A 23,763-nucleotide genomic window follows, 5' to 3' on the forward strand; every position below is an offset into this window, starting at 1 on the left:
TATTTTCTTACGATCCGCGCACCGACCTCTGATTGGTCAGTAGCAGGTGCTTTTATACGAGTTGATCTGTTATCTCGAACATGATCTGCTCCGGAGCAGGTTGGCTGTTCAGCATAAGTTACCATGGCGATCTACCCCTGGTAGGAGTGAAAACCCAGGGTTAAACCTGAAGTTATCTCGCTAACTCCAAAATCCTGCTTCGTAGTACAGGCCTCTGTGTATGTTTCTGATTGCTTTCAGAAGTTACGCCAGCTTCAACAAAATAAACTGCCAGGCCAGGCTGAAAGTAGGTTTAAGAAAAATAAAAGTACCATTTAAATTTTATTGATTTCATCAGAGCAAATAAATAAGAAAACAGTAGATAAATTGATTTGATTGACTGATAATAATAATAATTATAATAATAATAATAATAAATATATATGTAAATAAATAAATAAAAGTCCTTTTTAGCTGTAGTTTTTTTATAGAAGTAGTAGTCTTAGCTTTTTAGCCACAACTTGGTTTGACTCAAAACAAAAACAAGAAGCATGTTTTTAATCAGAAGAGCAGAACGGCAGCCTCAGATTTCCACACACAATCACTAGTAAGTTTCTCTTAGAATATTTTTTCTTTTATATAACACTGAAGTACGGAAATACAGATATTATAGTCATCAACCAGATTCAGTTTTCAGTATTAGTATTATCATTATTATCATCATAATACCAGTAGAATAGAAATGTTGGCTTAGATTTCGATATATTTATATATCCATTTGTATATATACTGTGTAAATGTATATGTATATATACGTATATATGTATATATATATATATAGTGTATATATATATATACATATATAAATATATATTATAGAGTTCGTGGTTTTAAGTTGGTTTCAGTGTCCAAAGTCCAACATTGAATAAAAGCAAGGAAGGATCCGTGCTGGGAGGCAAACGAGTACAGCAGCAGATAAAGTACAGACATGAGGAAAGAGAGGGGGATGGACCGTTGAAGAAAGGAAGAGAGAGAGGTGAGTGAGGGGATAACAGAGGTATACAAAAAAGGAAGAGAGAGAAATCTGCACTTGTGGGTAAACAGCATAGTTGAAGAGAGAAGAGGATCCTGAAGAGGGAGGGGTACAAATCTGTAAAATACAGCAGCAGTGATGGAGGGAGGGGGGATGAAGGTGAGGATGGTAGGACAGGATGGAGGTCGATTTGAATGTTTGTGAGGTTGCCAGAGAGATGATCAAAACACAGAAGGAGTGAGGTATAGCAATACTTTCTGTGTGACTTGTATACCAATACCAATGTTAGGTTCATTAGATATAATCACAAGAAAGTCACGGCACGTGGCTGGAGACCGGATGGGGCTTCTATTATATCTACATTTAACAGTTCACCTGAAATTCCAGTTGTTGTAACCTGCATTATATACTTCATACTTGACATTTTCAGTATGGTGGAAATGTAAAATTTGTTCTATAGTGCTTTTTGAAAGATTGTGCTAGCTAGTAGGGATGGGACAAAAGTTACTGCTTTTATTGTTGTAGTCTGAGTAACTTGACGTCATATCCGTTCCGTATCCGTCAACCAAAACAAACTGCAGCCTGCTGCAACAAGAAAGTAGAACGCTTTGGTGGTTCTGCGTGGATACGACCTGCACCCTCACATTTTAAATCCAAAGTGTTAAACACTACACATACAGTAAAGTATGGAAACACTTTGGGTTTCACACATTTCAAGAAAAGCGTATTATCGTATTGCGGTAACGTGCGGTGAAGCCAGCTGTCACTCTAATCTTCGTGGTCAAATCGTCCGACGCTACATCTGTAGCGCACCCATATACTGACATTTATGTTAAATGCATTCAACGGCCCCGATGGCGCTGACTAAGGATGTATAAAGAGAATTGAGCTGATGGTAGGAGCTGGCGACGGACTTGGTAAAGTCAGCGCAAGTATACACTTGTGACTATGTCCAGTTTTCAAAATAAGGTGTTAACAAACGGAACTGTATATACAAACTACATACTGTATATGGAAATAAGATTGATTGGATTATATTCACCAGAATTATAAAACATCACATGGCCCTTATACATTAAAAAGGAAATAGCACTAATTTGTAAGGGAAATGTCTTTATTCTTTGATTTTTGGGTCGCTGGAAAACGAATAAAATAATAATGCCTGACAATGACTGATATATTTGACTTCAGGACATGAAAATCAAACATTTTAATGTATTCATTTAGATATTTACCAAAGTAAATGTCCCTAGAAGTGTATGATCTAACTTTTTCTTATGGTCTAGTGTTAAAAAAGTTAACAAAAATCGCAATAAATCGTAATATGGAATCGCAATACTTGTTAAATCACAATACATATCAAATCTGGGCCCAAGTATCGTGACGGTATCAAATCGAGAGATAGGTGTATCGTCCCAGCCCTACTAGCTAGTAGCGTATTAATTTTGAATTGTGTACACACCAGACAACAACAAGAGTTTTTTTTTTTTAAAAGCCAGTAATTACTATTATGTTCACTATAAAACACAGCTTTACAGGGAATGTACATGAATCACCCGATTTTGTGATCAGAGTTAAGAGTTTCCCTTATAAAAATTCTAGTTTGCTTTTTGGGGTTGAGGCTGATCCAAAATCAGTGCAATTTATGTCAATCATGGAAAAAAAAAACACTACAAATATGGCCACAGTAAATGGGAGATGTGGGGAGAAACATTCGTCAAAGCTTATGTTGATAGAGATAGATGAATGAATGATTGAATGGATGTGGAGGAAGGGAGGTTTGGGGGGGTTACACTCGGGCTTTAGAACACTCTGGAACATATAAATGATCAATTGCGTCTTTCAGCAGAGAATAAAAAAAGTTTTGGCTGTCCAAAGCTGCAGTCGAGCCACAGAGAAAACGGAGGGAGGATAAAGGATGGATGAAAGGATGGATGAAAGGAGGAAGGGAAGTGAAGAAGCTGGCCATACACTTCCACGTACTGGCTTCGTAATTCTTCTCTCATTTTACCACTACAACTCTCTAACATCTCTCATCCTTCCTCTTCCCTCCTCCCTCTGCAGCGTCCCAAACAGAGTCTGTCACATTTCCCTCTTCTTTTTTCTTCCATCTCATTCACGTCCTTTTCTCTTTCCCGCGCCCCTCTTCTTCCTCCGTCTGCCTTTTCATCACACTTCCCGTCTTCCACTGACTCCTCCTCGTCCGTTTCCACCCCCTGCTCCTCCTCCTCCTCTTCCTCTACCCCTTTCTCTACATGGGGAACACCAGGAAGCCGGAGAAGGTGGAGTATTTCCATCCTCCCATTAGGTTTCCTCTCTCCAGCTTGAGGTAGGCCCGGTCTCCCTTCTCCATCTGGATCAGAACACCATTACTGGCCGCCTCACGCGTCACATCCTGGTCGCCGGCAAACGCTGAAATCACCGGCCAGCCGTTGTGCATCAGGCTCACCTGGATGAGGCGGAAGAGGACAGACAGTTTGTAGTGTGAAAAGGGAGGGAGGAGAGAGAGACATTTCCCACACTTACAAAGAAAAGTGGTACATGATTTTATTGAGTCCTTAGACAACAAGCAACATTGTGCAGCTCTTTTTATCGATTTATCCAAGGCTTTTGATACTGCGGATCACGCACTATTGATACAACAGCCCATTAGACTATAGTCAGGCTATTAAATAGGCATTATCAGTCGCTATAAGCCACATAGATGTGGGTCAATAGGGGCCTTCTACACTCAATAGTAGGTTTGATCATTTATTCACATGGTAGATCACCAAAAGAAAGTATAAAAGAAGACGACAGCGTCCGTGGTAATTATGACAGGAGCAGAAGCGGAAGTCAGGCGCTGTAGTGTAGACAGTGTGAAACTCCATAAGGGGTGGAGGTTATGGACGATGGATGGGACACAAACACAGGGTTTTCACCCAGAGGATCAGAGTTAGCATCCCGTGTGAAACCAACAATTTGTTGTCTTTGTGTTCGTAGTTATTTTAACCCAAAAACATGATGTTTTTCCCTTAACTGTTTTTTTTTTGCCTACACCTAAATAAGTTGTAGTTTTGTTGCCTAAACCTAAAGAGATTATAGTATTTTTGCCTAAACCAAAGGAAGTTGTAGTTTTGTTGCCTAAACCTAGAGAAGCCTTTTTGTTTGTGTTCAAAATGTGACTTTTCATTCAGTTTTATAACAGGTTAGAATGCGTTGCTTTTAAATGTCATATTCACTTTTACAACATAGTAGGTTTAGTAGGCCCCTAATGACCCACATCTATGGGGCTTACAGTGACTAATAATACCTATTTAATAGCCTAATAACAGTCGAATCTGGTGGATACTAAGACTTTGCAGTGTTGGCCTGTCGGAACAAACTTTCGGTTGCAAGTATTTATCAGACAGATTATGTGTATGCAGGCAGAAGTTATCACTTCCAGCTCCCTTACTGTAACTAAGGGCGCGCGACAGGGATCAGTCTTGGGACCAATTATTTTTATTATATATAACAACAGTCTTGGTCAAAATGTTTCCAATGTAAATTTCCACTTTTATGCTGATAACACTGTGATTTACTGCTCTGTGTCTTCACCAAACCAGGCTTTCTGTCAGCTACAACTTGCTTTTAATACTGTACAAAATACCCTGTGTGACTTAAAACTCATTTTAAATGCTGACAAAACAAAACTGTTTTCAAATGCAAAATCCAAGCCACTGAATCACCCACCTATCACCACTTCTCAGGGCTCTGAGATTGAGATTGTATCTCATTACAAGTACTACCTAGTTTGACCGTTTGATCAGAGTGATTGACAGCTGCTCAGAGATGGCAGGCACCAGCTCGGCTCTGATTGGTTGTTTTCCTCCAGCCTGTGAAATCTTGCAGATGCCATTAGGAGCACAGAGGCACATGATTTTTTTCAGATTACCTGTCTCATGCACTACAGTGAGGATATAGTGACCATTTTTAAAAAATAACTTTTTTTAATCATACTTGCTCTAATTCGACCCACTGCTGCTTTAAATTAAAAAAGAAATGTAGGGACATATATTCAGACTCCTTAGTTGAGCTGCAAAATTTTGAAAATCCTTATGTACGTCATGAAGAAATATGCAGCAATGCACGTGGTTATGATAATACAACAGAATATTATATTTGTGTGGAGCAGCTTTGTGCTGTCTAGCACATTATCATTAGATATATATATCGTGTGTGCTTCCCTTTTTTTTCAATTACCGCTTGGAGAATATTTAACAATGACATAGAGAGGCATTCACACACACACACACACACACAAAGACAATTCGAACCCACACTGTGTCTGACTCAACAAATGTTTCAATGGGGAATAACATATTCTCCTTACAAAGAGAAGTAGCTGTCAGTGACGCATCCCCTCCCTTCCCAGGCCAGCCGACACACACGCCAGACAGCGGCTTTCATCACTTCTCTTTTGAGCAACAGCAGAAACACAAGCGCTCCCTGGATTTGTTTCCCCCGCATGCTTCACTAAGGAGTGGTTTTATGCCACCCCTGGCACCGGTGCAGCACTAAAACAAACTGAAATGAATTTTGGAGAAACGTCTGTTTATGCAGGATCACACTTTATAAAGCCTGTGAGATTACTCGCCTTCCTGTGAGCAAACTCGCTGTACCTTGATAAGAAAAGAGAAAGGCACAACAGCATCAGGAAAGGGAAAATATGAAAACTATTATGTCATCCTGTTTTGTAAATTGAGGCTCCTATTCCTTTTTTAAGTGTGATAAATGATATAAGATGGTTAAAGCGTGCCAAAAAGCACAAAGTATTTATGAGGAATTACTAATCTGACAACTATGATCTGTCTGAAACAGCATTGAAGCAGCTAAAATGTTCAAAAGTGGCCTAAATCCCAGCAAACTGTTGTACACACTATACAGAGAGGAAGACAGATGTGCAATGAAAATATTTATATAGGGTTGTTTGTCCATGCCCTCTAGTCCGACAATAGATTGTTTTCCGATCTCTCGTCTCTATCGGAAAGAGCGGCTGTGGCTCAGTGTCCGATTGCAAGACTGGCGGTTCGATCCCTCCTGTCCACACAGGGCCGGCACTTTGCACGGTAGCCTGCCACTATCGGTGTGTGAGTGTGAATGAAAGGCAAAAATTGTAAAGTGCTGTATAAATACAGTCCGTTTGCCATTTACCAAGTGTAACCCTGTCAGCATAGAGGGCTACTGAAGGTGTCTATTTATGAAGTTTCAGGAGAGCCCTGTTCCTTGTTCCCTTTGGTCAAGGTTTTGATGCATGATTCAACAAGTGGTCCGATCCATAGATGGCGAGCCACCGGTCCAGGATCCATTGTGATGATGACTGATGATGAGAATTGAAATTCTTTGGATGGACTGGGAATTTTGCTGATTCTACTTCAGTGGTAGGATAGACTTGCTCTTCACTGCTCCTCTGCATATCCCACAAAGGAGAATAAGAGATTTTAACACTGAAATCTCACAATTTAATAATGTGGGTTGATCCCATGGAGACTGAGTACAATCCCCCGGGGGAATATGTTTTTTTATTATTTTCCATATTTTGGGCCCATTCTCTTTTGATGTAATTGTGTATTTATTCTTATATTGTGGTTGTTAGTGTGTATTAATGACAATTTGTACTGCACTTGCAATAATTTTAATATATGTCATTAAAGTGGCAGTAGGTCGTATATGTTTTGGCATCATTGGGCAAAAATTCCATAATAACCTTTCAGCATATTGTAATGCAAGTGTTTTGAGAGATAACTAGACTTCTGCACCTCCTCATGGCTCTGTTTTCAGGCTTTAAAAAATCTAGCCGTGACGGGAGACTTTGACCAATCACAGGTCATTTCATTGAGAGAGCGTTCCTATTGGCTGTGCTCCAGTCATGTGACCAGAACTTGGCATTCCTTCAACAGATTTTACAATGGCGGTCGCGTCACAACTCAACTTTCTCATTTTACAGCTAAACCGTGCACTACAAGATGATTCTGAAAAAATTTGAGGCGAGAAATAGGCATTAACGTAACATAATATTGATTCATATTTGATCAGCGTTGCCTTGTTTGACCGTTTGGTCAGAGTTCGCGAGTGATTGTGAGCCGGTTCTCATAGACAGCAGCTGGACAGCAAACATCAGATCAGCTCTTACTGCTTGATTTCCTCCGGTTTGTGACGTTAGGAGCACAGGAGGACACAGAGGCACAGGATTTTTTTCAGGTTACCTGTTTCATGAACTACTGTCACAATATAATTACTGTTTTATAAAAATAACTTTTTTTAATCATATTTGCTCCAATCTCACCTACTTCAGCTTCAAACTAAATCTACTGAGTTGGTCTCAATTGTCTAATTGAGGGTCTAAGTGTCCAAGTATTTTTTTTTTGAGAGTGCCTGCCCTTTTCCAAACAGTTTCCAATGACGGCAAACCATCTGGCAGGTCAGGTTGATTTTGGGGCATTGCTATCGCTGTTCTTGAGAGGACAGTCTCATTATATTGGACTGCTTACATGGATGGATGGATTGCATTAGACAGTATAGGTGTTCATAATGTTGTGTCCACTACCTGTAATCCCTTTACTGTTTCCTGTTGGCTTGTGGGACATTTATGTTATTTATTTAAACATAAATAATTGCACAGCAAACAATCTCTGTTTCCTCTTACAAAGATAGAACCATTACAAACCCTGATACCAAACAGACATCCACCTTAAACGCAGACAAGAGCTGCTTCACAACAAAGGAGTTTTAACACTTCTTGTCCTTTCTTCTTTGTGCAGTAGTGTGTTCTTACCATTTTATAAAAGACAACAAAAAGCTGACTGCGATTTAAAACAGTTTAGAAACCCGGGGCAATGCTTTCACAGACTTCACCCATTTGTCTCTTTACATTATTTACACAGCGCGCAGGGTTTTGGAGTTCAGACAGAAATTCACATCTGAGCTCTAAATATGTAAAAATATTTCTGCAGCCCCTGGAAGTAAGTAATTGTAAAACTGTTGCTAAGTGATGGAACACAGTCATAAACATCCCATAATTATACACTTATCCACCTCATTCTACCTGATGGTCAGGAGAGAGAGGATGTGTGTGTGTGTGTGTGTGTGTGTGTGTGTGTGTGTGTGTGTGTGTAGGAGATGAAGAGCCTGTCAGAGTCAAGAGCTCTCTTGGCCCAGCACTCCTCTTAATAGCAAACTGAACATAGCGACTCAGACTGTATGTGTGTGAATGTGTGTGTGTGGTGCTCTGAACAGCCAGTCTGTGAGTTTGATGAAAACACTCAGACTGTACTTACATTTTTTGAATTATCAGGGTGGAAACACAGCACAGGTCGTGGCAAAATAAATGCAGTTAAAGCTGCAACAAATTTAATAAAAGAGGTTGTGCTGTATTTTATATATCATTATATACCTACTATTCATGTACAGTATGCAGTTTATGTCATTTGAGATGTGAGATGAGAGAACACTGTTTTGTCTGTCTGACCTGAACACATCTTATACTGTGGGGAAAATAACTTCCCTCCTCTTACATGTTGATTCAACTTCCACTTTTCAGTTTGACAGTTTCTTACTCCCTCTTCTGACCCATATTCGTCCTCTCTCTGCAGTCTGGAGCCAGTAACTAGTCACAGCCTTACATAAATCACTACTCATGGGCGAGGAGAGGTCACCAAAGCCGGCATGTTTCAAACTGTATACTTGTTGCAGCTTTATAGTGAATTTAAAGGTGCTATTTATAACATTCAGCCGATAGATGTCGCACTCTCCCTCCCCCATTTTATTGCATTCACTTCACAACAAGTGGTTGCCAGTTCATTGCACAACTTGCATATTGTATGGTCGAGAGGAGTGAGGCTCAGACAGACCGTCATGTCAAGTGATGAATCTTTTGTGGTAGAGTAATGAAGTCATTTTTGAAACATGTAGCCATAGCCACACATTAGGTTACTTTGTGCAGTGGTGTTTCAATATTCATGTAACACAATCTATGGTAATCTGAGGACATGGCTATCTAGTTTTTTACTAGGGCTGTCAATCAATTAAAATATTGAATTATAGTTAATCGTGATTAATCGCAAATTAATGGCACATTTTTTGCCGATGTGTGAATGCATAAATTAACAGACGTTTTATATCACTGTCCCATTAAAAGCGTGTGTAGATCTGACTATAATTACATTGTGTATTCTGTTATAGAATAGAAGATACTTCATTATTCTCTGTGGGGAAATTAAACCTTGTAAAATTAATCGCACATTTTTTTATCTGTTCAAAATGTACCTTAAAGGGAGATTTTAATACCCTTATCAACATGGGAGTGGGCAAATATAATGACAATGAAAAACATTGTCCAGAAAGGTCAAGGGACCCCTTTAAAAATGTAAATGCCAGTTTTTCCTTGCAAAAATGTAGAGTAACTTTGAAGCATTATTTAACCTCCTTCACAACAAGCTAGTATGACTTGGTTTGTACCAATGGATTCCTTAGGTTTTGTAGTTTCATATGATACCACTATATGCATTCTATCTTTAAAAACAAAAAACAAAAAGATGCGTTAAAGAAATTAGTGGTGTTAAAATAAATATGCATAAACGCATTATTAACGCGTTAACTTTGACAGCCCGAGTTTTAGCTTGTCATCTAAGCAGTGGTGTAGTGCAGGGTAGATATACTTATTTTTCAGTCGTCCACCCACTTCTAAATCCTCTCTGATACGCAGCTTCATTATACATTGTTTAAGGGAACTATAACGGTTAGGTAACAGGATGCAACCATCCCTAATGCTTACGTAGTTTCTCAGGGATTGAGATGTTATTTTTCTCATTTTGATAATGTAACCGGTGACAACACATTAGTTAAGGTTGTAAGAACTATGGCTGTTGGTAGTTGTTGTTTGTTTTATTTAAATATATCGAATTGTAATTTTATGGAATTGTGTTTTTCGGACAATTAAGCTAAGATAGCTAATATGTGCTAACTAGGGCTGTCAAAGTTAACGTGATAATAACGCGTTAACGCAAATTCGTTTTAACGCCACTATATATATATATATAGATATACCACGTCATACCAACATTGTTTTACTATTGGCTCACAAGCCTTGTCTAAAGTGGTAACCAACTGGCAAATATCTTCCACAGAGATAAACAAAACATTCATTTTGGACCCACGAAAATGTTTTAAATGATTAATTCACAATCATAATAACTCTTTTTAGGAAAAGCAATACTTTTGTTCGGCATCTTTCTAAAAGCTCTGTGGATGTAATATTTTTTTTTAATTATTTGTCTACATGAAAATGTTCAAAAAGATCTTTAATATACGAGACTGGAGGGATATATTTACCGAATATGCTAATGTATGGACAATCTTGATGAAGCAGCTGCAGTGTAAATAAGTGGTTTAACTTAATTGGTTCATCACCTATTCCTATATATTGTAGGGATGCACAATATTGACATCTTTGCAGATGATTTCCCTGGAGGATTCAGCTGAAAACAATACCACTAAAACCGGCAATACCACCACGAGTTTAGTTTACACCAGCAGGGTGCACCAGTTTTAATGTAACTGCAATAATTAGTAAAGGCGTCTTACAGTAAAAACACTACTTAATTAGGATCTATCTAGATTGCTTACAAATATTGCAAAGGAGAAGGAAATGAAGGAGATGAGCACAAATCACTTCAACAAATTTGAGACACAAGATTTGGGTCTCATCCTGCTGTGCAGCCCATCATCATTAACATTGAGGCGAGTGAAGGAAATAAGTATACATAATTACGTAAAACAAACAACACACCCCTTTCATGGAGTCTTTTCAGGGGCAATGTATTAAGTGTGCTAAAGACGGAGGGCTTGTGGTGTGTTTGAAATTATTCAAAGTCTGTCTAATCTCTTAAAAATCTTGCTTGATGACTGCCAAATTACTAAAGTTACAGTAAGTAAAAACAGATTCATACATAAATGTACAAACAAACATCTTATTTAAAATCCACCTCTTTCTTGTGACAAATCAAGCAGAAAGACTCAAAGGAGGCCAGTCTAAAAATATCAAGTGCTTCCTCCCCCCACCCAAAATGTCAAGCTGAGCGCAATATTCTTACAATAGAGATGACGGACACTAAAAAGAACATCGTATGTGGAGAGGTGCAACCAAAGACTTCAAGTTAGCCTCATTAACCTCCAGATCATAATATCAAATAGACGTAAAAGGAAGGGAGAGGGGAGACGAGACGGGGAAACAATTAGGCTAATAGATAGATAGATAGAGAGAAAGAGAGAGAGAGAGAGAGAGAGACAGAGAGAGAGAAAGGCAGACAGAAGAGGGAGACAGGGAGAGGGAGGGGTGGGAGACGTGGTTCCTGTCCAGTGTGCATGTAATGCTTCCAAACAGAGACAGAGATGGCAGACAGAGAAAAGCCAGCATCACCACATCACTCTGTTACACTCAGATGAGTGCACGCACGCACACACACACACACACACACACACACACACGCACACACACACACACACACACACACACACACATACATACACGCACACACCGACTATGCAGACAAAATCCACCATCTCACCTTTCCAACTATTCACCCAAGTCAGTCATGTGGAACTCACACTTACTGTAAAAACCTTCACCCCTTCCTTCCCTAAACCCACAGATTTGTCTCCTCCATACATACACACATAACACAGACAATCTCTCTTTCTTTCTTTCTTTCAGTCAATTATTTAAACTAGCTCACACGACATTCTTTAGAGTCAAAGCTGCTCCTTCAAAAATGATCGCTGCGATCAAAACGCAGCATTTATAACATTGTATCTCCTGATTAGATTCCATAATCCTGCATCTGCTTTTACTGGCAGTTTGACAGTTCTTATTTATATCCAAGCCAATTGCCAGAATGACATTATTGTCAACATGTAACATTGGCGTTGGAGTGTTTACAGAAAACAGTGCAAGTCTGAAAGGGATTCAAATCTCTCTCTCTCTGTCTCTTTCACACACACACACACACACACACACACAGAACCACACTGGGTCAGTGTGTGGTCTGTGCCAGTGATGTATAGCTCTAATAAAGCTGTGACAGTGGCTTTGGAAGGATGAGACCGTAGTCACCACACACAAACTCTCTCTCTCGCACACACACACACTGTCAACTACACCCTTACAATTACCAACCATAAATATAAAAGCATGATAATAGGGCTGCACATCGTGTCAGGCCTCGATCGATCTGCATTCATTAATGCATAAGCACCAATTAAGTGGCTGAGTAAAGGAAAGAGAGAGAGAGAGAGAGAGAGAGAGAATGTGGAGGCAGAAAGAAGATAAAAAGAGGAAAAGAGAGAGAGAGAGAAAAGGGGTGAAGATTGAAAGAAAATCTGGCTCTCAATATGTAAATAGAAGTTTGCTGAGGTATTGGTGCAGCACTTAATGCCAAAGACATGATGACATCCTCTTATTGCATCATCAATTCCTGTCCGGTCGACTGTCTTGACATGACAATGATACTTTTTGTCCTATTTTTCTTTTCTTTTTGTCTCTCCACATCTTATTTTCTTTTTGATTTCTCTCCCTTTTCTTTCATCTTGCCTTTGCTTTCCCTACTCTGATCTCTTCCTTGTCACCTCTCTTTCCTTTTCTCCCTCCCTCTATAGTTTTTCTCTACCATCTTTCTCTTTAAGATTGAAGCAGATAGACTTTGTGATGGATGCATACATAATGGTGTATCTGTCTGGGGCCAGTGACATCCTCTGTCTTTAAAACGCCCAAGCTTTATACGGTGGACGTTTTATAAAGTTTGTAGCAAAGTTACTCCGGGGTCACTCAGGAGAAAGTACAAAAGCAGACCTGTAACAGGAAAAGAAGTGTTCCCGGGGAAAACAAAGACTGACATCAATGGATGTGAGACACATAGATTGTATTTTCTTACTCCATGTCAAAATGACACATAGGCCTTATCTTACTAAATATTATAAGATTGTAAACTTCTAGAAACTAACCTGACTAGTCACCACTTCCTATTCTTGTTTCACAATGAAGGCTTCCCAGCCCCTTAATGTTAATACCATAGACTGTATATAAGAAGTGGACAAAGTCACCGTGACGTCACCCATTGGTTTGTGGACTGCCATTTTGAAGCCTTGAGTTCTGCATTTTGGCCGTCGTCATCTTGGTTATTTGCAACCAGAAGTGACTCGAGAGGGTGAAGCTAAGAACAACCGAATGCTGAGACCCTTTTACAGCCGACGTCATGTTTATATCACGATGTTAGCTGGAGGCAAAACAAAGGAAAAACTGGAGGAAAACCCGAAGCACCTCAGAGTAGTCGGCTAAAGTTACACATCTAAAATGTCATCTTGCTGTGTCGCTGAGTGCCAAAAACGATATCACATACATTTCACCGCAGCCAATGGCTCGCGGCTGCAGTTAGCAGAAGGCCAAACTATTAGCAACCTTTTCTCTCTATCTCTGAAACGCTTTGGCGATATTGTACAGCTCTCTTTTTGACAGACTTCACTGCAGGATAGTTAACTATAGGCATCTAAAAATGTATACGCTCTCAATTGGTTTTTACAGCGCTGCCGTTGGCCACCAGCCCAGCTGGTCAGACAACTGGCTACTTAGCTGGCTTGTTAATTCCGCCATGCTTTCATGCAACATAGTCACAGAAAATAAGCCTAACAGCGGGCTGGTGGTGCTGGGTCACGGTCCCTCTGTCTCACTCCGCTAGGAGACTACTTCGCCAGGACGAGAGCAGGTGTAAGCTATCTTGTCAGTCTCCGGAAAAGCTAGATAGCTAACCAACCAGTCGTCCTCTCCTCAGCAGTGTTGGGGTCGACTAATCTGATCCCATTGGTTAATGTTAACTTTCTCAACTAACACTTGTGATCCCGGAGAGTGAGTGACTGAACATTGAGAGAAAATTGTATTTTCTTCAGCCATTGTTAAAAAAACAAGCCAACAGACGAAAACATGGACAACTCCCAGAACGGACAACTCCATGGTAGCAACCTGTCAATCACAAGGTAGCCACGCCCTAAAGCATACCCTGCTTTATCGTCTATTTGACTCTAAATGAGACCATAATTTACTGAATGAACATCATGCTGTATTGAAGAAGACTTGAAACTAGCGATTGAGACCATAAACTCATGTTTACAATGTTTACTGAGGTAATAAATCAAGTGAGAAGTAGGGTCATTTTCTCATAGACTTCTATACAATCAGACTTCTTTTTGCAACCAGAGGAGTCGCCCCCTGCTGGCTGTTATTACATACCGACCGGCCAACATTGCTATCCCTAGAGCAATGTTGCTAACATGGCTAAAAATGAGTTGCCCACTGGTTAAAACATCTATTTATTGTGGAAACATGCAATATATGAGCTAGTATCAAGATGATGTTTACTCATCAGCAGTAGCTCACTGCAGCAAACGAGTGTCAGGACCACTGGTGAAGAGTGATCAATATATTATGCACGGGATTGCAGTGGTGCTTCTTTTAACGAATTTGGAAATATGGTGATGCCGGCTAAAATTGTATTACCAACAACTAGTAGCATGCTGCCAACAGTTTCAATGTGGAAACTCATAATTTCTAGTAACATGCTTAGCTTTTTGGGGAAGGAAAAAAAAAGCTTTTTCTGCTGCACAAGCTCTCTCATAATTAGAATCTGGAACATCTGGGCTGGCCAGGAGACTTTATTTAGGTCAAGTCTGCATGTCTATTTTGGTTTCTATTTTTGATTTTTGATTTTCACATTTATGTTCTTTGTTGATGCACCTTTTGAGCAGATGTTGTGGGAACCTACAGTAGGTGCTTTCTAGAAATACAATCCAGAAACACAGTTGCAACCCTGCTACTGTCAGTGGGCCATAGCTGTGTGTTTTTTTCATTTGGGATGGTGGATTAGTCCATACATTTTAGACAGACTTAACATGTTAGAATGCCTGAATATCCTAAATATATTACAGTAATAGGGTGTTTGTGTGCATTGTGTGTCTGACTGTCTGCACTCTACAGCAGTGTGATGACATTATCACTGCAGTGAGAATAAAGAAAACCTAAGGAGACTTTCACACCTAGTAAAACTATTACATAACAGCATTAGTAAGTGCATACTGTAAGTGATAATAAGTTATTGTCAAGGCAGCTCCACTCTGGTTCCGCTATTTATTTATGTTCTATGCCGTGAAAGTCATTGTTCCCCCAGCCAACATCATTGCAGATAAGTGTTGTATATGACACTGGCATTACAGCAGATTCCCTGCAAGCACTACATCTTACAGTCTCATTGTAGAGAGAGTGCTACTGCAAACAAACAACAGTCAGTGTTTCTTCAGTCCTCTCATCCTCCATCAGTGCCGCAGTGATCGCTGCAGCCTCTTTAATCTGAGTGTGACAGACGTTAATCTGTGTGTTTACCTCATTACAGCCTGTTTGTTTATTAGCAGGAAATCTGAGTTCATTTGAAAACACTCAACATCAGTCGTAAGAGAAATTACTCACTTATCACTCTGATTGGCCAAAGCGGGCACAGCAGTGAGAAGAATTTTCAAAAGGATGCATGTAACACCATGGTCATGCAGTCTATAATTGCTTACTTAAGATTGCTGCTTCACCTCACTGCTCCGCTAGGAGCCGACACCAACGCCACGCTGCTTGAGGGCCCGCTGGAGTGAAGAACACGTTCTCAACTCCCAACTTGTCATATACTGACACTTTGTCAGACCCCTCAGCGTCACTATTCAGTCACAGTAAACTCATGCTTAAACCTGGAGTAGGCAGAATAATTTTGGCATCATTGGGCAAAAAATCCATAATAACCTTTCAGCATATTGTAATTCAAGTGTTCTGAGGCTCTGGTTTCAGGCTTTAAAAAAAATCTAGCTCGTGACGGGAGACTTTGACCAATCACAAGTCATTTCAGAGAGAAAGCGTTCCTATTGGCTGTTCATTCAACAGACGCAGCTGTAAATCACTCGCGAACTCCGATCACACGGTCAAACTAGGCAGCGCTTATCAAATATGAATCAATATTCTGTTACTGTAATGCCTATTTCTTGCCTCAAACTTTTTCAGAAACATCTTGTTGTGTACTGTTTAGCTGTAAAATGAGAATCAACATGGCTGCCGGGTCACAGAATTTCTTATTTTACAGCTAAACAGTACACTACAAGATGTTTCTGAAAACAACAACACCACTCCTGGCGCACTTTCCCTGAACGTTTAATATTGACGTGGATGGGTTTACATTGTAGTTAATGGAAAGCCCGGTGCGTCTCATACTGACACTAAAGGGATGGGCACAAAAACAGATCTTACAAATGTCAGTAAATCTTCGCCAGTCTTCATCAATATTGCCTCAGGGAACAACATCATTAATTTGAGGGGAACCACTGGGAAGCCTTCACCCGTCATATTTCTTCTCTGGTGAAAAGCAAAACATGCAACTCTGAATCTGCTGCCAAATGTCAAAACACACCAAAACAGGACAATTAATTAAGATAAGCCAGTTGAGAACTTCAACGAGAGCAGATGGCCCTTAATAGCATTTACAAATCGTACACACCAAAAAACCGAGTGGAATTTATTATTTAATGTTGAAAGCAGGGCCTGACTGAGGTAGGCTACACAGCACGTAGACAAATAAAAGATAGTGCTTCATATATCTCTCTGTCAGCTGAGAATAACATGAATCAAATAATGAAATTAATAATTGAAAAATAATGTTGAACATAATATTGTCTTTGTTTTATCACTGCTTTATTACTTGTGAAAAAACAGGCACCTCAGACCAAGGGTCAAGTCGTACCATAATGCTCTGACAAAACTGGCGAATCACAAACTGCTCTCTGCCCTCTGCAGTGACACATCCTGCCATGCAAGTTTCATTTTGTAGACACACACCAGCAGTTCATACTCACACACACACACACACACACACACACACTCTGCACCAGCAGTTTTCTAACAAATCTTGTTGAGTTATCTTAGGGAATGAAAATATCCATTTAATGGATTCATCCGTGTCATTCTATGTATAAAAAGAGACTTAAAAAATGCTCTGCTGACAAAAACATTTGATTTGGAAAAATAATTATCACTCTAAGAAATTGTTGTTCACACTGTAAATACGGCAATTACTCCTGCTTCTCTGCATTTTTTTTGTTTGAACTTTACTTGTTTTTGTGTAAGCCATTATAGGTGTCTACCACACCTTCACACGGATTTTACATTCCTTTCATGGGAATTGTATTTTACTGTCTTTTAATGTGTGAAACAAATAAACATAAACACTTAAGGTGTTCTAACTGACAGACTGCACAGATGGTCTTAAATAACCGGGCACTAGACCTGACAAATTAGCTTTTTACATACATGTGTGCTTCTTGCTAAATTTAGCCTTTGATGCAGATGTTGCTTTTATTTTGGATATAGAAATATTTACCTTGATTTTTCAGTTGTTAGTCTTGATCATATAACATTGTGTCATCTATGACAAACTCCATCCAATGGCTCTAGCTGCTCTAATACACTGTTCATAGCTATACCTACAAAAAGTAATGCACTGCAATTCGTATAAATCCCACAAAATCAATTTGTATGTAATCAACGTAATCGTGAACCAGGAAGTATAAAGAGCGACGGACGCCACATTGGGAGGAGGTTGGGGTGGATGAGTGGAAATTACCAGACTTTCAGAATTTATTTGGCAAAGGCCTTTCCATAATCCATTTACTGCATCATCTCTTTTTGACAAAGGTAAAGACAACCCAGTCTCACTCCCAACTAGTCAAATACCACCGATTAGACAGTGCCCATCGGCATCGGAAACCAACGCACAGACACACTTTAGCGACAGTATGTGAAAAAAGCAGGCTTTCAACTAACTCCAATGTAAACCCACCCGCGGCGTTATTTGAGCAAGTGACGTAGTATTAATAGTGTGAGAGTCTGGTCAGGGCGGGAGGGGTTGTGGTGGTTGGGTCAAACAAACACAAGACTTTCAACCAGGAGACTGGTTTTCGTTACCCGTGTGAAATTAAACGTTAACTTATTTTGTCAAATGACTCGTCGGTATCGTCAGTCACGTGAGTCATGTGAGTCGCTAGTCAGTGAAGTTAACGTCAACCACGACCATTTCCTAACCCTAACTAGGTGGTTGTGGTGCCTAAACCTAACTTCCTGTGAAAATATAAGATTCTTTTGAAAGGACACTAAGCATGCAACAATCGTATATTTACAGGCCGTCCCTGGTCCGTCGAAAAGTAACGCAGGAGGGGTGCCCCGTGCGTCGGTCTCCGATGCCGAGGGGCACTGACGAAGTGCCGGTATTTGAAGAGTTGGGAGAGACAATGTGTTGGCAAAAACCACCTCAAGCGAGCATAAAAAAATGTTTCGCAATTGAGGAAGTTTTATCAAATGTTGCCGTTCATACAGCTTTTCTAATGCGATACTTCAAAATGCACTTAAACTATGTGAATGGAAACACAGCTGCAGTCTTTGAAGCTGTTAGCTACACACAGCTATGGACTTGGATGATTTGTGTGACTAACTGAAAGACTTCTCAATGTTTTACACTAAAAGCACATCCTTTAAGGCACATGCCTGTTTAATACATTGTTAGGCTTTCTGAAAGCCTGATGTCAGCACCTCTTACTTTTTTTTACAAGCAATTAAATATTCATCAGAGACACTTCAGGAAGAGATATTGCATTGTCTTCCTGAAGTGTCTAGGATGTAACTTTTAACAAGTATTTTTGTAATTATTGATCAAAGAATGCAGAAACAATCTACAGAAAGTGATTAAGTTAAACATTACTGTAGGCCAAAAGAGCAGTTGGCAAGAAATGTAAATGTACTTTTTTTTTTTAATTATCTTTACAGTCCTCATGACTCACATTTGTTGGGTCTTTGTAATAATCTTGTTCAATTAAAAGGCAATGAATAATCAAAGAATACTTCCTCTCACACCTCCTCTCTTTCTCACATGAGCACAAACCAGCGCAGCTTTCTATAATGTTCTGCCAAACTGAAGGAGACTGAGCACAGGTGGATGAAAATTAAATCAAGCATCTGGCTTGCAGACTCTGTGTGATACTGTTCGTGTGTGTGTGTGTGTGTGTGTGTGTGTGTGTGTGTGTGTGTGTGTGTGTGCGTGTGTGTGCGTGTGTGTGTGTGTGTGTGTGTGTGTGTGTGCGTGTGTGTGTGTGTGTGTGTGTGTGTGTGTGTGTGCGTGTGTGCGTGTGTGCGTGTGTGTGTGTGTGTGGACAATGACATGAATTGTAAAAATAGAAGATGAAAGGCTTCATCCCTCATAGAAGTGAACTGTGCAAAACCAAAACAATTTACAAACACAGAAATGCTTCTCCACTAGATAATTTTCACATTAATGTTTCTATAAGTTACGTTTATAAACCAACAGCATTGGAAGAAACACGTTTCAACAAATATATTCAGTTTATTTCTTCCACCCATCACTGCTTAACACCCTGACTTAATATACTTCACTAAGGAAGAACACACACTACGTATTCATCTGCCTCACACTTATTTTAATTTTATTTTAATTTTATTCTAATCATTATTTTATTTTGTTTTAATTTATTTTTTATTATCATTACTATTATTATTATTGCGACCATTATAATTTATATTAGCACATTATTTGTCTTTACACACATTATGCATATGTTTTGATATGCCAATTGTCATTTTATTGTTTCAAGTGGGTAGCATTCTCATGTCATGTGACTCAGGTCACATGACCCCCTGATCATATTTAAATTTGAACACCTGTTCTCACCAAACTACACGCCCTGATGAAGACTTGTTGAGTCGAAATACATTGGTGGGTGTTGATTTCTAATTAAAGGATTTTAAATTCATAATCAGAGTGCCTCGAGTATTTTCCAGATTGCCATCCTATACCAAGGACTTCCTTTCAAAATAAACTGGACAGTCACTGTTCTTTATTTTTATTTGACATACGTGCACTTTTGACCTTTTGCTTTTTTTTGACATGATTTATGCCTGTGTGTTGTTAGATAATGCTGCTTAATCCTTGTGCATGTCTTTCTTATACATTTGTCATATTTGTATTTTTAGTTTTTTGTGTGTAAATGAATTGCCCATGTGTACTTCTGTCTGCACGCTTTTATTTTGAATTGAATTGAATGTGTCTAATCAGATCCTTCAGCTTCTGATAATGGATGAATTAACCAGTCACCAATATGGTCACCACCGTATCGACTCATACATTAAAATGTCACATTAGACAAAAGAACCAGTGGTATAATATGAGCTGAAAGGTCCCTTCTGGGATAATTTTTCGAAAAAGTAACCAAAAGGAATCACTCACTTGAGAAATGTACATTATATCTGTGATTACCATAAAGTACTTTCCTCAGGCTGAATTGGTGAATCCAGATTATAATGTGTGATGTCACACTGATGTACATCTAGAGCTGCTTTTGAGTATTACTTTTATCAGGTTTCGACAAAACCAACCTCAGTTATCCTTTGCTGTCAAAGCCCCAAAAGGATGATAGAGTGCTTATATGGATCTAAAAATCATTCTGTTTTCACCTTTTATTTGATAGTTGGGATTGAAGTGGCACCTATTCCACTGTCAGATAAGTAGTAGAAGTAGTCCCTGTGACGTCACCCCTTTGTTTGTGGACAGCCCTTTTGAAGCATTGAGTTGGGCATTTTGGCCAAGTGACACGAGATGGTGGAGGTTAGTACAACTGAGCGATGATTAAACATTTTCAGGCGACCAAAAAGGTTATAATTAACTTTCATGAACGGAAAACTCACTGTGAAAGGGTTAAAGTTCTAAGACGAATTCATGGACAATTCCCAACATTGCTATCCCTAGAGTCATGTCGCAAACATGGCTAAAAATGACTTTATACCTCAGTACAGCAGAATTGTATTTACCACACTTAAAACAAGCTCACAAACAACTAAGATACAGCGCCTGTGTGTGAGGCCTGACAACTCCCAGAATATACTGTCTCTCCGGCCAGCTACAAACCAACTCCATTATCCCGTCTTTTTCCTCCCGCTTTCTCCTTCCACCATTTCAAAGGCAAGAGAACACAGGAACAGATAAGGTGTTTATTTATGTGGCTTTGACTTGCCTCTCATTCCCCTGCATCTCCACTGTACAAGTTGAAAACTGTAACAGAAGACTAGGGTATTTCTATTTTTTCTTTGTCATAGCACATTTCATGCTGCTCCTTCTGTTCACACGTCCTCATGTGCAACAAATCAGCGCACTGCTGGCCACTCACTTCCCTCGAATGCACAGCTGTAGTATGTTGGGAGTGTAGTGTGACACATCCCAGTATTTCTTATATTCTCTCTTTGTGCTTTTGGGATAGGTCTTAAACACTATGAGTAGTATTGAAGTGGCCACAGATGATGCTTAAAGACCAAAAGACACACACTTTTCTACAAGAATGATGGGGATCTTGTGTTTTTGTCACCACTGTGGAGCTGACCACTGTATGTCCTGCAGATAGCAGGACAGCAGCAGATAGATAGAAGCAGATAACAAAGACCATTAAAAAATATTAAATAAATATATAATTTTGTTTCTGAAGTAATACATCCACAGAGCTTGTAAAAAAAGGTCTTGAATAAAAGTAGTGCTTTTTTTAAAAAAAAATAACGATTCTGCATTAATCATTTGAAAAATGTTGACAAGTTAATGTTTTGTTTGTCTCTGTGGAAGATATTAGTGGGGTGCCGACTTCTAGCAAGGCTTGTGAGACAATTGTATAATGACGTTGGTATCACGTGGTATCTCTGGGTCATCAGCGATCAGGTTGCCAGTTAGTGTGGGAAAAAAATGCCTGAGTTTGACAGTGAGTGCCTGGCAATCACTTGTTGTGAAATGAATGCAATGGAACGGGAGAGAGAGAATGTGCAACACATTCTCACAACCAAATACCGCCGCTTGGCCAGTGCACCTTGCCATCAGAGACCGATGCATGTGGTACCCCTCTTGCGTTACTTTTGGACGGACCAGGGACGGGCTGTCAATATACGTTTGTTACATATATAGTGTCCTTTCAAAATAAACTTCCGTTTTCAAAGGAATTTCGGTTTAGGCAACACCACCACTTAGGTAGGATTAGGAAATGGTCGTGGTTGACATTAACTTCACTGACTAGCCACTCAGGTCACTAGCGACTCGCGTGACTCACATAACTGACAATACTAATGAGTAACATGACTAACGACTCACGGAACTCACGGGACTAACGATACCGACGAGTCACGTGACTAAAGACTGACGTGACAAAATAAAACGTTACTTTTAGTTTCACACGGGACATGAACAGTGATCTCCTGGTTAAAAGTCTTGTCTTTGTTTGACCCATACACCTCACCCACCTTACACCCACCCTGAACGGACTCTCACGCTATTAATACTACTTGACTTGCTCCAACCGTCAAATAATGCCACGGGTGGGTTTACATTGGAGTTAGTTGAAAGCCCGGTTAATCACATACTGTTGCTAAAGGTTACCTCTGTGCATCGGTTTCCGATGCCAGGGCACTTACCAAACAGCGGTATTTGACGATTTGAAAGTGAGAACGTGTTGGAATGCGACATCTAGCGGCTGAATGTTATCGATGTTACCAGTTATCAACTGTATCTTTAATATAGCAACAAACAACTATTAGCTATAGAGTAATGTCTACCTGAGCAGAGAATGTTTGTACATGTGAGTGTGCCCCATTGGCTAGCTCGTGGCCGCCGCTCTGCACTGCTCTCATACAACAGTTAGCCTACAGCTGATAACGCCGTTCCGACTGACGGCGCCGTCGAAGAAGCGTAGCGCTCACCCTCCACTTCCCACCTCAGGTTAACACCGTTTGCTCTGTCAGTGTTGTTGCCGTTGTTTTCACTGTTAGCGCTATCAGCACCGTTTGCTGCAATCCGCTGGCTCAGCCGTCGCCATGTTGAGAGCCGTGCAGAGGCAAAAGAAATTCTTCCAATCTTGCATTTAGCAGAGTAATAGCAATTTAATAAATCTTATTGATACAATTTGTCTAAGAAGAGAAGAAAAAATACATATTCAACAGTGTTATTAATGTTAATATTAATATGTGTGTTCCCTGCGTTCCTACATAAAGGCTGGCCATTTTTGTGTTTAGTCAGAGATTAGCAGTCTGTTGGCTGTAGTGGAGAGCTGCATGGGGAGTCAGACTATATTAAATAAACTGTTTGATGATATTTAAAGATGTCTAGAAGGGATGTGCAAAGCTTCATCTCAGTGGTTCTATACACGTATCAATCTTTAAAAACTGTATGTGTTTTTAAAACAGAATTTGCCAGCACTTTAATGAAGTGGTGCTTATACAGCGTGGGCACTTTGTGACAGCACTAAGCATTTTAATCGGAGAGCGGTCTCATGGTATAATACAGTCACACAACATTCATTATAGATCATATAAAAAATGTAATTACTTTTAGCTAGTCGCTTACATTAAAGTGGGGGTCGGCAGAATGTTTTTGGCATCATTGGGCAAAAATTCCATAATAACCTTTCAGCATATTGTGATTCAAGTGTTCTGAGAGATAACTAGCCTGTGTGACGGGATTTTGACCAATCACAGGTCATTTCAGAGAGAGCGCGTTCCTATTGGCTGTTCATTCAACATAGGCAGCTGTCAATCACTCGCAAACTCCGATCGAACAGTCAAATTAGGC

General features: G+C 39.7%; 1 protein-coding gene across 1 annotated transcript in view; it reads right to left on the bottom strand.

The window, feature by feature from the left end:
* Positions 1-2,255: 2,255 nt before the first annotated feature.
* cbln1 (cerebellin 1 precursor) overlaps positions 2,256-23,763 on the bottom strand; it is a 32,464-nt gene continuing 10,956 nt past the window's right edge. The window contains exon 3 of the mRNA XM_037768534.1: positions 2,256-3,461. Within this exon, the coding sequence (XP_037624462.1) occupies positions 3,264-3,461 (198 nt within the window). The 3' untranslated portion in view covers positions 2,256-3,263. The remainder of the gene's footprint in view (positions 3,462-23,763) is intronic.

This window comes from Sebastes umbrosus, chromosome 4 (genome assembly GCF_015220745.1).
Source record: "Sebastes umbrosus isolate fSebUmb1 chromosome 4, fSebUmb1.pri, whole genome shotgun sequence".
In the NCBI taxonomy this organism is placed as follows: Eukaryota; Metazoa; Chordata; class Actinopteri; order Perciformes; family Sebastidae; genus Sebastes; species Sebastes umbrosus.